Source organism: Calliopsis andreniformis, chromosome 3, assembly GCF_051401765.1.
Source record: "Calliopsis andreniformis isolate RMS-2024a chromosome 3, iyCalAndr_principal, whole genome shotgun sequence".
Classification (NCBI taxonomy): domain Eukaryota; kingdom Metazoa; phylum Arthropoda; class Insecta; order Hymenoptera; family Andrenidae; genus Calliopsis; species Calliopsis andreniformis.
The window spans coordinates 13004163-13019317 of NC_135064.1; the positions used below are offsets into that span (position 1 = coordinate 13004163).

The 15155-nt window shown below is 38.5% G+C and overlaps 1 protein-coding gene and 1 long non-coding RNA gene across 2 annotated transcripts in view; one reads left to right on the forward strand and one right to left on the reverse strand.

Moving 5' to 3' along the window:
• Positions 1-15155, forward strand: part of LOC143189083 (disintegrin and metalloproteinase domain-containing protein 10) — a 173091-nt gene that overhangs the window by 151884 nt on the left and 6052 nt on the right. The window contains exon 12 of the mRNA XM_076393728.1: positions 11499-11666. Within this exon, the coding sequence (XP_076249843.1) occupies positions 11499-11666 (168 nt within the window). The remainder of the gene's footprint in view (positions 1-11498; positions 11667-15155) is intronic.
• Positions 1-15155, reverse strand: part of LOC143189089 (uncharacterized) — a 48296-nt gene that overhangs the window by 25387 nt on the left and 7754 nt on the right. The window lies entirely within an intron of this gene.

Consider the following 15155-nt stretch of genomic DNA (forward strand, 5'->3'; position numbering starts at 1 on the left):
TCAAAATTCCCAGTATGCATTTAAATTAATCTCAGAAAAATAGCCTTCATTGTAACACAGTGGTCAATGGGTCGCAAACTCTCATCATAAGAACACTAAAAATTCGACGCTCAAAAATATTTCCCCTTTACAATCTAAATCCTTCACAAACACAAACAGAAAAAAGCTGAAATATCCAAAAAGAGAATAAACCAAGAATTCCCTAGAGAAACTGAAACTTACGAAAAGAATGGTCAAAATTCTAACTCTTCCAAAACCAGCTAATTCAAAAGTGGGGACAAAAGAAAGCTCTCGCAGAGTCCAAAAGGAATGACAAGGAATGAAACAGTCAGCCAAGAAATTCAAGGACGTTATGACGGGTGATAAAAAGAGGACCCCGATGAAAGTGAAGGAAACAGAAAATTTAAAGAACGCGTAGTGCAGCTGACGATATCCCGATAAGACTAAACGCGGGTAGAATCCAAGGAATGGAATGCCCTTGAACACGTCGTTCTCCACAAACCGCTTCGGAAACGACCACTTTTCCCAAAGCAAGCTTGCTCTCCCGGCAGATCGTATTACGGACCGCAATCCTGGTACACGTACGATTCCTCCCGCTCGAAGAAACTTCCTGGTCACGGAGGCCACGGAAGAGAGACGCTCCAAGTCGAGGATTAGTTTCCAGGTACGCCAGGAGCCTAGGTCTAGTTTCTAGAGCTGCGGCGTTTCCCTCGACGAGGTGGCAAACACACAGAACAGAATGAGTTTAATTTTCAATGTTAGCTCCTCCGTCGTCGTCGCGCATACCTGACTACTTGTATCCCCCGCAGAAAATGAGGCTAATTAATCAAACCGAAACGGAGGGTTGCTGCTATTAGCCAAGAAGCTCCGAGCAAAAGCGCAAATGAAGAGCCCCGGGTAGCTAAAACCAATCAATCTCGTTATATCGCGGGCTTGAATGGAGGGCGAACGGCTTCAATTCTTCCCGATTACATCCGTAGCTTTTTATCCAGCTGGATCCCCAGTCAACGCGCTCGGACGTCGCTGAAGCCTGAAATCCTGTTACACAGCGTTGCACGAGAACGCGCGAAATTGGGTGGCGCGTGGTAGAAACGTGGTCGGAACGAGCTTTTCAATCGCGAGACCGTATTACAGCGGTATTGTTCCGTGCTCGTAGTTACTATTGTCTCATTTCCACGTTTCTTTCGCGAACCACTCGGAGTTATACCCAGAGTGAACTAAATGTACCGTAATTTTAAAACGCATTACATAATTTCGACATAATTCCGCGAAATCGGCTTTGAGAATCGCCTGCTCTGAAATTATAGAATTTTCATACACTCGCAAAGGGAAAGGGAAAAACGACACTAAGCTATTAATAATTTTGATCACTGGAAGAGACTCTCTCTTATTAGCGCCTTTTATCGTAAACTCATTTATTTAAATAGGCACTGTCTTAATCTAATCCTCGCTCGTTTCTCTTTCATGGAAAATTAAAGACGCTGAATGAAATGACAAAATGATTCAATGAGAGAACTTACTTCTATCTTCGCAATTCAATTTTTTCACTTACTAACATTAGTTTTAATATAAATGTATTAGGATGTTTAGTGATTGTAGTATTATTACTTTTACTATTTCATGCATATTCCTATTAGAGTGCAAACACTTAATCATCCATAACTCAAGTAGTAAGGTATATAGAACACATGTTCACGTGACATTTATTGCTTCTTTTAGTGTGTAGATGCAGTTTCTGAAGCATCGACAAGTATCTCTGAAACACCCTGTATAAAAGTCCCATCAAAACGAGACAATAAATCTCCATTCCCATATACTATTCTTCCTACCAAACTATCACAGAAGCATCGTGAAAACCGCTTACCATTAAACAACTGCAAATAACTAATATCCGAAGAAATCACAGAAAACTTTTCAATACCAACAGTCTCAATCACTTAAAGCAATTCCTCACTCTTTCGAACCACCCTTTTTCAACCTCTCTGCAAACGGACGCATCTTCCAAGCGAATACGGCTACTTTTCTTATCAACCCTTATCGCAAACGACAGTCGGTAGTCGGTGCCAGTTACTCTCGCGCTCGATAAAAGAAAACCGGGGCGAGTAAAAGAGGGAACGCGACTGGAACGATCACGAGCAAGACCAACTGGGGGATGTAAAAAAGGCTGGCGTCGAGGTGGAGGCGTTAATAGAAAAAGAACCGCGGGTTGGTGAAGGCGCAGCTCGCGGAAGTCGATGCATTAGGTGCATCGCGGGAGAAAAGTGCCGGATGCAAAACACGTACAGATCCGTAAAACCGTAGGTGGGGAGGGGAACGTAGACGAATGGCCGACCTCTTCAGGAGCCGTGTTCGCTTGGCACTCGGGGCGTCTCCGAGTGGCTGAAAGAAACGGCGAGGGCAATAAACAAGGGGCGGAGAAACGGAAGAGGGAATCGAGAGGAAGTCCGTGGACATTTAGCGAACGGAAGGGGAACGGGGCTTGGGAAAAAAATTGAGGGAGATAACGAAAGAGAGGTGTGAGTCGTGGCGCTGATGGGAGAAACAGTGGGACATGGGGGGTCGGAAAAAAGGGCGGAAGACGAGCAGCTTGCTAGGGAGGAAAGAAAGCTGGGAATGGAACAAGAAGAAAGATAAATAGTCGCGGCGAAAGAGAACAACGGGATGCTTGGGAAAGCGCGGACAAACTTGCGATAGGGTATGCGTTACTTTGTGAACCGGTTGAAGTAGGGTGGCGAACTCGGCCTCGAAGTTTCCAGGTAATAATACCGTCGTAACAATTAACGTGGCCGGTTAGTTCTCAAACGAGTTTGCACGCCTTGACAAATTTCTTATGGAACTTTAATGTAATTATGTACGATCCTTTCCACACTACCCAACAGATGGCTTTCTGTTTCAGAGGGGACGGGCTATTCTTGAAGGATAATTGAAACCCCTAATTATCTGCTGTTACGTTAAATTAATTACTATTTCGTTTTGTTTTTTTTATTAGAATGTAAGAGTGGATCAAATTTAACCCTTAATATGACAGATGAAATGCAATTATACTCCGTATCTTGGGGGGTCCCAGTGGATCTCATTAATAAAAGGTTCTTAACAGGAAGTACTTTTTTCTGGGCCTCTACATGGTAAATATACTTATGATTGCAAATACAAAAGTATATTTTTAAAGAATATTTTCGTGTATGTATGTTTTCAACATACCTATAGAAAGAATCAAATTGAATTTACTGTTACACTTACTTTCTTTCAATGGTATAATATATCTTTAAATCGACATTTAGTGAGGTACTTAATCGAAAACTCGCAGCCACCTGCTCGACCTTTTAAAAGCTCTGCCTTTGAAAAATATTTCAACATTCCGATTAGACAGCCAGCGAACGTCCAACCCGTTTCAGGCTTCATTTCTGAAAAAGTTGACTAACAGTTGCCAGAAGTTCGACATAATTGCTCATAATCCTTCCCAAGTTTATTGAACTTACGGTGGTTTATACGCGCGATCAAAGGACTAGGATTATCGTCGAAGAATGCTTCAGCGTTCCAATTAACCATGAGCTAATCGATAAACCCTCAAACTGCCTCAGACTCCAATAATTACTGGGATGCTTGACAAATTCCCAGTGCACGGGCTGCAAAAGCTTTCTCCATTACCCAGGAATATTTCTTCATTCCCATTAACCGTATTCAATCGTTCGGGGATTCGAAAATGTTGCATCGCCTTGAAAGCGATAACCTTCAGGCTGTTTTACGAGATAATAGGAAGCAACGGCTACCAGAAGAGGCGAAATACAGAGGGAGAGGGGTGGGTGAGGGATGGCGAAGGTGGATGTTCACCGATATTCTCCAGGGTGTCGCGTTCTTCCCTGCGACAGCATTAAGGATAAGGGATTGCGATCCCGGGAGGAGTTCTGGAGGGAAATGAAGCACGTATAGGTGTCACGATTGAAACGCGGATATAAGCTGGTCTGTGTACGTGCGTTTACGTCCGTGTGCGCGCAGTTCTCTGCTTTGAAAATGGAACGCGAGGGATTCGTTTTATCGAAGGAAGTCGCATTACCTTTCCAGCTGAAGGATCGGATCTCTGGAGGCAGCTAGATCGTTCCCCGACGCTCCGACGATCACCTCGTGTATTTTTTAAAACGCCCACCATTCGATACGGTTCCTTGACAACGACTTCTACAACCTTTTACAACCGGCAGATCCTACGAAATCTCTTTAAACGTAATGCTCTGTTTTTAATTAAGCTTAGTTTGCAGAACGTTTTTGAGATCGTAGAATACGTGAATACGTTCTTTTGAGAATTATGCGTACATTACGAATCATTAATAATTAAAATTGTTAGTTGTTTTTTGGGAGATCTGAAGATTTAGAAATTTCTAATTCTTTAAACTTTCAAATTCTTAAATGTTCAAGTCTAAAATTTTGAAATACTAAAATGTTGAAATATTCAAATTTTTAAGTATTGAAACATTCAAATTTTCAAATATTAGCATATTTGAATATTCAAATTTTAAATATGGAAACATTTAAATTTTCAAATATTGACATATTCAAATTTTAAATATGGAAATATTCAAATTTTCAAATATTGAACTATTGAAATTTTTAAATACTGAAATATTCAAATTTTTAAATATTGAAATTTTCAAATTTTTAAACATTAAAATATTCAAATCTTTTAATATTGGAATATTGAAACTTTTAAATAATCAAATATATAATTTACCTAATAATAATATTTCTAACTATCCAATTATTCATTCATTTAAAATGTCTCATATTTAAATTTTAAAAGTTTCACATTTTTTTTCAATTCTGCACAGAGATTTATAGATCAATCTCAATTATTAATATATTCTAAACTACTTGTCCCATAGCCCCAAAACTGAATATTAACGTATTCCAATTGACACTCTCTAGAAAATGCCACAGATTCATTAAAAATTAAGCATTACAATTAAAAAACTTCGTCCACCAAAAAAGCATCCAGTTAGTAGAATATATTTAGACCAAACAAGGAAGAACTTGAAATATAGAGCAAGAGCGAGAGAATTCATTCATACCCATTTATGAATTAATAAAGTCGACAAATGAATGAGATGACATTCCTGTCATTTCAATTTCACTGAAGTAGGAGAAAGGTGAGTAGTCACTCGCTTGATCTAAATTCTCCATTATAAATTTTTGAACACACAAACGAAACGATTCACAACATCACGTCGTATCGACAAGACTGATGAGTCAAACTGATGAGTTTGCCTGTCGAGCAGATTTTTTACGTGGATTTATTTAACGTCATCGGATATTCGCCGATTAGGAAGAGGTCCATGCATGAAAATACGCGGTTGAATAATACTCGACGAAATAATCTGGCGTTATAATGCAATCATCGAAAATTTCCATCGGCAATCAGTCGATATTTAGCCCTGCTATAGGTCCATAACAGGATCCATATTTCGTCTATCAGAAATACTCAAGAACCACATCTTCTATTGAATCTACATTTATCCTTTATCCATATCAGTATTAATTATTATACACTTAACAAAATTAATGGATCACTAATTATGAACCGAAAAAGTGTCGATCGTTGAGCTGCGATAACTTTGTGAAAAAAAAATGTACTACAAGGAAACTGAGTTCATTTTAAAGAGCCAACACTCTATTTTTTCATTCCTGAATTCAATTTTTCCGAAGTCATTTTTTTACTCGGGTGCAGACATTTTCTACTCGAGTCCTCCGCGTGAACTAATTTCTGGTGACTTCCATCAGATTTTTAGACCCTTATAACTAACAAACAAAGCCTCAAATATGAGACAGTTCAGAAACACCCTATATAACTAAAAAACTAAGCGTTTCCAGACATACGTGTTCATGCACTTTTTTCATTGTCTTCGTGTCTAGAATGTAGCTTCCAAAAATGTCCCACGCGAGGCCAAGGTTTCACCATCGTTGCTATACATTCAATCGCGAAGACATCATCGACCGTTCGTCCGACGAAATGAAAAAGACTGATTGCAAATGAATTACCAAGCAATTTTTTTACGTATTCTTTCGGACGTGATTTAATTTCTGCCCGTGAGAACAGAAAAGAAGGGACAATTACTTTCGTCGGGTGCATCAAAGGGCGGGCAGCTTCAGGCGAGACCGAAATGTTTCAATCGTCGCCATCTAGCGGACAGATTCCATTAGGAGCGATTCGAATAATTCCTCGCTTCGTTAGCCGCGGCATTTCGCTACATCCGCGGCGGCAATTACTCGGAGGAGGATGGGGCCTCCGTGATTTCCTGCTATTGTCCCGCTCTCCTTCGAGAGCAACGAATTCTTCCTATTGAAGTATTGAAATTCGATAAATTGATTCGTTCCTTCTACCTCTCTATTATTACATCCTGAGCCGCCTTAAAGGCCCGGTTTCGAAACTACCATAAGATTTGAACAGCCGAAAGGTAGATCGACTTCTCATGTTCCGCGCGAACTCGTGTCGAGCGAGGCGTGCACGACAAGTAGATCTTGACACCACGTTAGTAGGCACTTTGGTATTTTGAGAAATGCATTGGGACTTGACAAACTAAATCGAACTTAGAAATAGTTAAATGCGTACAAACAAGAGCATTGAGAAGAATCTTAAATGCACACTGATATGTCTGTTCTGAGGATACGGAGAAACGTTATAATTAAACTCTGACAAACAGGAAATACTAAACTACACTTGACAATGTTGGATCAGATTGGAGAAACATCCAAATTCCACCATATCGGAATGCTTCGAAAGACTTCCTGAAATTAGGAGGGTCATCATAAGTCACATACTGAACTATCGATCTTCTATAATTCATTCGATACTCCACTAACTGCGCTCTGTTCTTTTTACAATCTAGAACGCTGGTAACAAGATATGTAAAATGAGAAACGCTGACATATCAACAAACTGGTAATTACAAGTAGGATTAGACACTCTAAATAGAAAAAATTTAAAAACCTTTAAGAAGATTGGCATGAATAAGGGTATAATTAACAGTAAAAAAAGAAGATTTGACAAAATAAATCTGTGGTTGTAAGGCAAAACGACCTATGTCACGTTTTCAAAAAGTTCGAGTTGAGGCCTTAATTGATATCTAGAATATAGAATTTATATTTTCAGAAAGATCTGCTTCAAAAATAGTAGATAATGTATGACTGTTTTTAAAGAAATATTCCTGAGAATCTTCTTATGAAGATACTCTTTTAATCTGAGTATCTGTGAATGACATTATCAACCATATTCATCGTTTTATGTTAGCTAACGAAAATATTAAGACAACGTTTTAATCTCGAGTTCCTGAGCTCGTCCTCAGCAAGACGATTGAGTTCACGAATTACTGCTGTTACATAGGCGCGCTGAGAAACGTTCCCTGAATTATGACCTTGTAGATTAGACTTATCGGTGCAAATTAACAGGTTGAATGATTAGGTAGACGTAAGCTCGAACGAGGGGAGCTGATGAAACGATCGCTGAGTAGATTTCAAGTGGGAATTCGTATTTCGAGGCAGCCCCTCGGTCCTCTTCAAATTATAGTCTTACAAGGTTTCAATTTCATTCATCGATACCTGTTATCAACACCAATTAAGAATATATAACACAGATTTAAATGAAATAAAGTGCAATATCCTGACTTCCATGGAGTAGGTCAGGTATTAAGACGGCCTTAAATCTTCTTGGAATTGCCACTCAGGAGACTCTTAGAGATAAGCCTTATCATTCATTGATTGAAAACGTTAATCACTATCTGGGAAGGAAAAATGACCTTCGTGGAGCATGAAAAAGGAAGCCAGAACCCTTTTTACGTAGAAGCTGCTTCCTTCGATTCGTGTGCAGCCTTAGAAGTTAGATTAATCACAGTTCTTAACGTGAGTCTACACTACATATTATATAACAAAGTTATATGAGAAAAGGGAGATATTATACATATGTCTCTTTTCTGTTTTCTAAAAAATTACATAGGATATCTCATAACTATATCGCTTAAATTTTCTTGTAAACTATTTGTTGCACGAGAAAATGTTTCAAACGAAAGCTGTTTGGTATCAAAAGAAGCATGCCAAAAAAAAGCATACCTTCGTCACCAAACAGCTTTCGTTTGAAACATTTTTTCATGCCACGAATAGTTTAAAGAAGATTCAAGTGATACAGTTATATAACATGTAGTGTAGACCCACCTTTAGAAATCTCAGAATCTTCAGAGCTCTCGTCGCTAGAAAATGTTTCAAGTGTTCTTCTCTTTAGAACTCATTACCGTAGATTGCAAGGAAATTACGAAAAAATGAATACGGAGAAAACACAGAATAATTTCTGCGATTATAAGACAATACTTTCTTATGGATTTGCGTCTTCTGAAACTCTTATTTTTAAATAAAAAATTTTGTTTCGCCGTTTCTTCTTTTTAAAAATATAAATTTTATACTCTAGATCTGAATTCAGGGCTTAACTCGAATTATTTGAAAATGTGACACAGGTCGTACTGCTTTACAGCCAGATTTCAGATCAACCGTAATATTCCTCATCGACAGAATGTACCTTTCCATTGCGCTATATATTTTCGGATATATGCACAGACCGGCCGAGAATACATTCACTAGCATCAGCAACGGACTCCTTTTGCTGCTTGCCGTGCCAATTCGTTGAACCAGAAAACGCATCGAGCCAGAGAACCTTATTTTCCAAGCATCGGCTGTCGGTCCCACGGGTATCCTTCTATCAGATATTCAAACCATGGATCGTTCTTATCTGCACGTTAAGCGAAAATCATTCGATTCGCTTAAACGTCCTGCACACCCACCTCCCAATGGACCTTCCTCCCCTCGCCACCCCTCAACTGTCGATTTAATTAAACCGGAAATCGTCGAACCTCGATAAACCTGGAAATAGTGAGCAAGACGCTGTATTTTTTTATAAATTATCGTTTCATTATGCTTGAGTGATCTGTGATTTCATTTTTACAAAACTAAGGTGAACAAAACTTATTACTAAATCCATTATGAAGATGAATTAAATTATATGTTTTAGTTTAGAAATTAATTGTTCTCTAAATTAAACGAACCTTGAGGAGGTGTGATAATTGTCTTGTTACAAACATTAGAAAATGGCACAAGAAACAGCATATGTATTTTTCACTTTACGAATAAGTCTTTGAATTTCGTTAAAGATTAACCGACTGAATTTTCTCTTTAGCATTAGTAGTTAAAGAAAAACATACATTAGTTTGAAAGAATAAAGATTTCGAAAAATGTTGGCAACAAAAACGTAAATGAAAAATTAAAGAAACATAACGTATTCTAAAAAGCGTCGGAGAGGCGCCTAAAAAAGAAAAAATAGAGAGAATGTATACGAGGAAAAAACTACTTTTGGAAAATTCTGAAAACTAGAATATTACCTTAACGAAAATTCAGAAGAAAACAAGCTAGAAATGTTTACAAGCTTAGAGCAAAAACTAAAGCGTTGCAGTGGAAGCTACAATTAACGAGGTATGAAAAAATGAAAGAACAGAAGCAAACGGGGAAAAAATGATCCGGAAAAAATTGCCAAGGTTCCAGGGAATAATAAAACGAAATCAGAGTCTTGATGTCGAATTCTATTGCAGCCAACCCAACATTTTCCTATTGTCCCGGCTAATAAAATCAGCAGAAAAATTGAGATATTGTTCCCCAGCTCGAACAATACCTTCCCTTGCAGCATGGAATACAATCCAGCGAGCGCATTATCATCGACACGTGGTGAAATAAATTAACGTACGACAAAGCAACGCCGATAACCGGAGTCGCTGAATTGCTGGCAGGTTAAAAAACAAGGACATGCCATACGTTGCATCAGAAAAGACCCGTGAATCATGAATTTCCAATGAGATAAAGCTGGCGGGAATCGGCAATTATAAAATCGCGATCAACGTGCGGGAAATTGCTGGCTTGACCTCATAATGCAATAGTTACGGTCTCCCTTTTAGGGGGTCTACAGTATGTTCGCTTTCAATACGTTGTATTACCGTCGAGGCTATTGAAGATATCATTCGGGGCCAAAACAAAAACACGGACAATAATGACAATAATTCTCAGTTTGTAGGGTGTCGATATTATAGCCGAAGCAGTATAAAGGCGTCATTGTGACTCCATTATACAAAAATGATTTAATGCGTTGAAACCGTATAATACTTCAGTTTATCAATTTCAGTAAATTATTTTTTATGGCATTGTTAGTTCAGTGACTGTGGAGAGCGTGAATAAAAAATGGTCGAAAAAAGAAGGTACACTTGTGAAGAGGTAAATAGTAAAGAACGTGATGGCATAAAGGTCGTTTGTTTTTAGACAATTTTTCCCAAAGTTAATTAACTAATTAAAAATCTTAAATATTACTTTAATCTATTCATTATGCATAGCTTTTTATACGTGAGCGTTTAAAACGAAATTTATTTTCAAACGACGGTTTTATTTTGTACCCTGAGGTTTTTTTTCATAAAACCATATATAGAGGAGACATTTAGGTGATTCTATTTAGCTGGTCCACCTTCTATTTTAATATGAATTAGTTATTCTCATGAATAAAGATAAACATCTATATATTAAACTAGTAGAATACATTGTCTCTAAATAAATTATAGAAATAAGACAGAAACGCTTAAAATTACATAGAGGATATTCATTAACAGGTGACAGATATTTTAAGGAGTGATTTTATGTGCTAAAATAAAACAAATATGAAGATAGAAGGAATTGCTTTTAGAGTTTCGTTTCATAGTTATTAATTCTTGATAAAATGTCTAATATTCGTGAGAAAGTATTGTCTGGCTTGAACGGAATTATTCTACTGGTTTCACTTGAACCTGACCTAATACACGTCGCGAGTAGAATAAGTCCCAAGTCAGACAGATTTCACAGGAATTTCAGATGTTTTTACTCAAACATTGATAAATTTGAAACGAAGCTCCAAATGCAATTTTGACATTCTTGATTTTCGCCCTATTTTATCATGTAAAATTACCTCCTAAAATTTCTGATACTTTCAAACACTCTGTACATCACAGAAGTAAAACATGCATAAAAGGTATTTAAAATTCGTCTACTGCTACTCTTGTGTCGCTTTACATTTAAAGAGTTCACAGTTCACTGAAAACGTACCCCTTACTCTTATCCATCAATCATCTTCCATTCGACATCAAAAGTACAGAAACAAAAACACATCAAGAAGACAAATAGGACATACGTTTACATAAACTCTTTTCATTGTTTTTAAGCGCACAATCAGCTCTTGAAATTGGTCCCACATATTTTGAAACACCCTGGATGAAATAACACACAATCATGTGTTGCGCCACAAATACCATGCACAATATTTTCCATTGTTCCAATTTATTGACACGCCTCCACATCGCTACCCCTTGCTCTACCAATAAGCTAGAAATCCAGGATGCGCTTTCGAAGTGGATATACTCGCATTCTCTACGGACACCTTTGTCCATCCTATCCTGTTCCAGGGTCCTTGCTGCACATCCGGCTGCACTTTGCGCAACGGCGATAAGTGCAGGAACGACAACGGATGCAGGGACGCGAGCTTCTGCGACGGCCGTGGTCCCCAGTGCCCGCCATCCATCAACAAACCTAACAAGACCATATGCAACGAGGAGTTCGTCTGCTACATGGGGGTGAGTATACACGTTTCTGTGTCCCCTCTCTCTTTCACGACCTAACCCAGGCCCGTTCGTCGCCAGCCAAGTTCCATCCCGTCTCTTCGGGGCGGCCTTTTCACACGCGCTGTTGATATACGACCGGAAGTTTACGAAAATGGTCAATCCATTTGCCTGTCAGATTCTGCGGGCATCGGGGAAACTCGCGCCGCGAAGATCTTTATGATCGTTGATGTCCTTATCCTTCGGAATCGGTTAGACAAATCAGGGCCACTGCACGACTTGGAATATGCAAATTAAGGTAATATGGAAAATGGGAACTGGAATCTCGAATTATTTTTTACGATACGAGACTTCGTAATTATATTCTGATTGATGTTCTTATCCCGAAATACTAAAGTCTTGTTCAGAAGAGTTTCTTGGATTCAAGTAGCCTGAATGCAAGTGAGTTGGGGTAATTTGACCAATGTGAAGACGTTATTTTATTTGACTTGAAACGTCTCTTCAAGTTTCTATTTCGTGTAGACACGTTCAGATCAATGGTCAGGTTGAATTCGAGTAATTTGACTAATCTGAATAAAATATAAAAAAAGAAGACAAAGGTCCTGTGTGAATCATTTGAAATTTATGAGATCCCAGTTGGCAGTAGCGGTCAGAATTACGAGTTCCATGTTCAAAGCAGCTACTTGGCTACGTACGCGGCTCGCTGCACCTCACTTGCTATGGCAGAATGACGCTATACGTACAGTATCAAAGCTACTGCGGTAAAGGGAGAAATGCTATAAAGGAGCGGTTGATCATTGTCTAAGAGAAGTGTGTGCTGAATCTCCACAAATTAATTTATAACAAGTGCAGCCTGAAACTAATTAGTCAGCTGTTAATTTAGTGTGCATACTAAGTCGATCAAATAATAGTCAGGCCTGAAAGAGGGTTAGGTGGCTTATAGGCCCAAGCCTTATCCTTTAAGGGACCCCATGTACATATATAAACGCGAAATCGTTATTCTTGATTTTCAATCTATTTTGAAGTCTAGAATCTCTCCTTAAAGTTATTCCGTGCTCTTCAGAAACACCCTGTATAATGAAGAAACTTCTGTTTCTCTTTCTCGATGACTTTCGTGTTGAAATTTCCATTAGCCGTTGATTTTCGACCGTGCGAAGTTCTGCGTAAGATCAGAATCGAAACTAGAAAAGCTTTGTCCGTGTCTGAAGAGCTTATCATCGTTTTAGAGTAGAAATCTCCAGGGAGCGATATCAGAACGTACGCATGGCATTCTCCTACACGTGCACAGTTCCCTTTTTCTTCCTCCACGGCTCGAGTCTCAGGAGTTAGGTCTAAAGCGGCAGTCTCGACAGAAACGCGTAGGCGGAATGAAATACCCTTCAACTCGCGAAAGCATATTCATCTGTCAAGAAATCTTGAGACTCCTGATCGAGTCGAGGACTAAACCATGGAGGGAATACAGACGAGGTCGAAGTGAATTTTCTGCGACGGTGTATCGAGTCAGGCGTGCGACAACATTGTTCTTGACAGTATTGAACTCTGGGAGAGAAAAATTGAAGGGAACAACATTTACTCTGCAGCTCCAAATTCGCGATCCGTCAACAGAAAAATTTAATCAGACACTTTTTGGAGACTGCTAGGATTCGTGAATGGGCCGCGTAAATGTCCAAGTGTTTGACAAGCTCGAAGATTTACCTTAAACTCTTGGTCAACGAATGACAGATTTAACGCGTGTAGTAGTACATTATAACACGTGGAACATATATGTTATAACGTATAGAGTTTCCGACAACATGTGTCAGAAATTTAAAGAGATAATTCTGTATGTCAAAATAAGAGAAAAATCAAGAATGAGGAAATTGCATTTGAGGCTCCATTTCAGAGTAATTAATTATTAAAAAAAAAAATTATTTAAAATACAAGAGAAGTGTGTCTGACTTGAGAATTATTTTACTCTTCGTGTATACTAGGTCAGGTCAGAGAATGTCAGGTCAGTAGAGAAAGTTCTTCCAGATCAGACATATTTCAAGCGTATTTTAAGAATTTTCTCGGGAGTTAATAACTATAAATGGAGACTTCAAACGCAATTCCGTCTTATTTTAGCATAGAGTTATAACAGAATATCTCCTTACGACTATTTTTGCCATCTCTCGTCAAACACTCTCTATTTATGCGTACATATGTACGGCCAACTCAAACGATTTTGGCTGCATCGACAGTTTCTGTCTCTCTCCCTCTCTTTCTTATTCAATGACTCCCGTGTAAGCAAGAAATAGAGAGTATCGATACAACCAGATTCGTCTGAGTCCAGTGTACCTATAAAAAAAGAGGGTAGTTTTAGACGTGACAAAATTTTAAAAAATATAAAAATTAAAGAAATACAGAATAGCCACGAGTTATTCTTCTTCAAAATACATTCTATTTGGTATAATTCTAAATTTAGAGTTTAACATATCCAAGCAATATCTCGCTCTCATTTTCGTCAACAAAGTCCACACCCAATCATAACTATACATGTACACCATTAATATTAATATCCTCACGCCGCAACAGCACTGCGCAGCAAACGAACTACAAAGTGTTAATAAAGTTCCCTTCATCGGTAATTCCCAGAATACATAAATAATATAGGAAGCTTGCTTAATGTCTAACAGTAAAACCCACCAGGAATCCTTAACTCTGAACTCCCCAGACTGAAAAGGTACCGTTTCAACAGTGGAGCCGCAAATTATTCGAAAACGCGGACTTCCTTCCTTTTGAATGGTTGCGTTCAGACGCCGATTGCGTGGCTGCGCACTAAGAACACGCCGCCGACGCTCCATTGTCGGCCGACGGCGCGAAAACGCTGAAGCAAATTGCAACCGGCAGCTGACTCCCCCGTCTCAGCCGCACGTTATTGTACTTGCAGATTAGAAAGCCAGTAGTACTTCGGGAGTATCGATTCCTGACCATCGGTGCACACCACCGAAACTGTTGCACGTGTGCGGCCGAAATGCGTTTTCCGCTTGGTCAGACGTAATCGAATGTTTCTACTTGCAACTGCTAGCGAAAGAAACGGCTCTGTGATGAAATTAAAGCCGATTACGTTGAACTATGTAATGTAGCTTGTGATTAGGTGAAATTTTAGTTAACCGGAAAGTTAAAAGTAGTTTTTTAATCGAACGTAGCTATGCCATGCAAATTTTGATAGGAAAAGAGAGGCTTATTGTAACTGGATTGTTTAACATTGTATATTGTACAGAAGAGGGGCTTATTATTACTGGATTGTTTAATAGTGTATGTTGTGGGCCATCTCAAATTTATTCAATTTAGCATTGCTTAATTACATTACAATTAAATTAATGTGTATGATTTAATTGTAGCTAGTAGTTACTCACGTCATAATATTGAAGAGAAAGCAATTTGCAATAGATATAGATAATTTATCAATTATACACTCGAATTAAATGGGTAGAAGAGAAGGACAGGTTAATTAGTTAAAATCAAACGAATCTATACATGCTG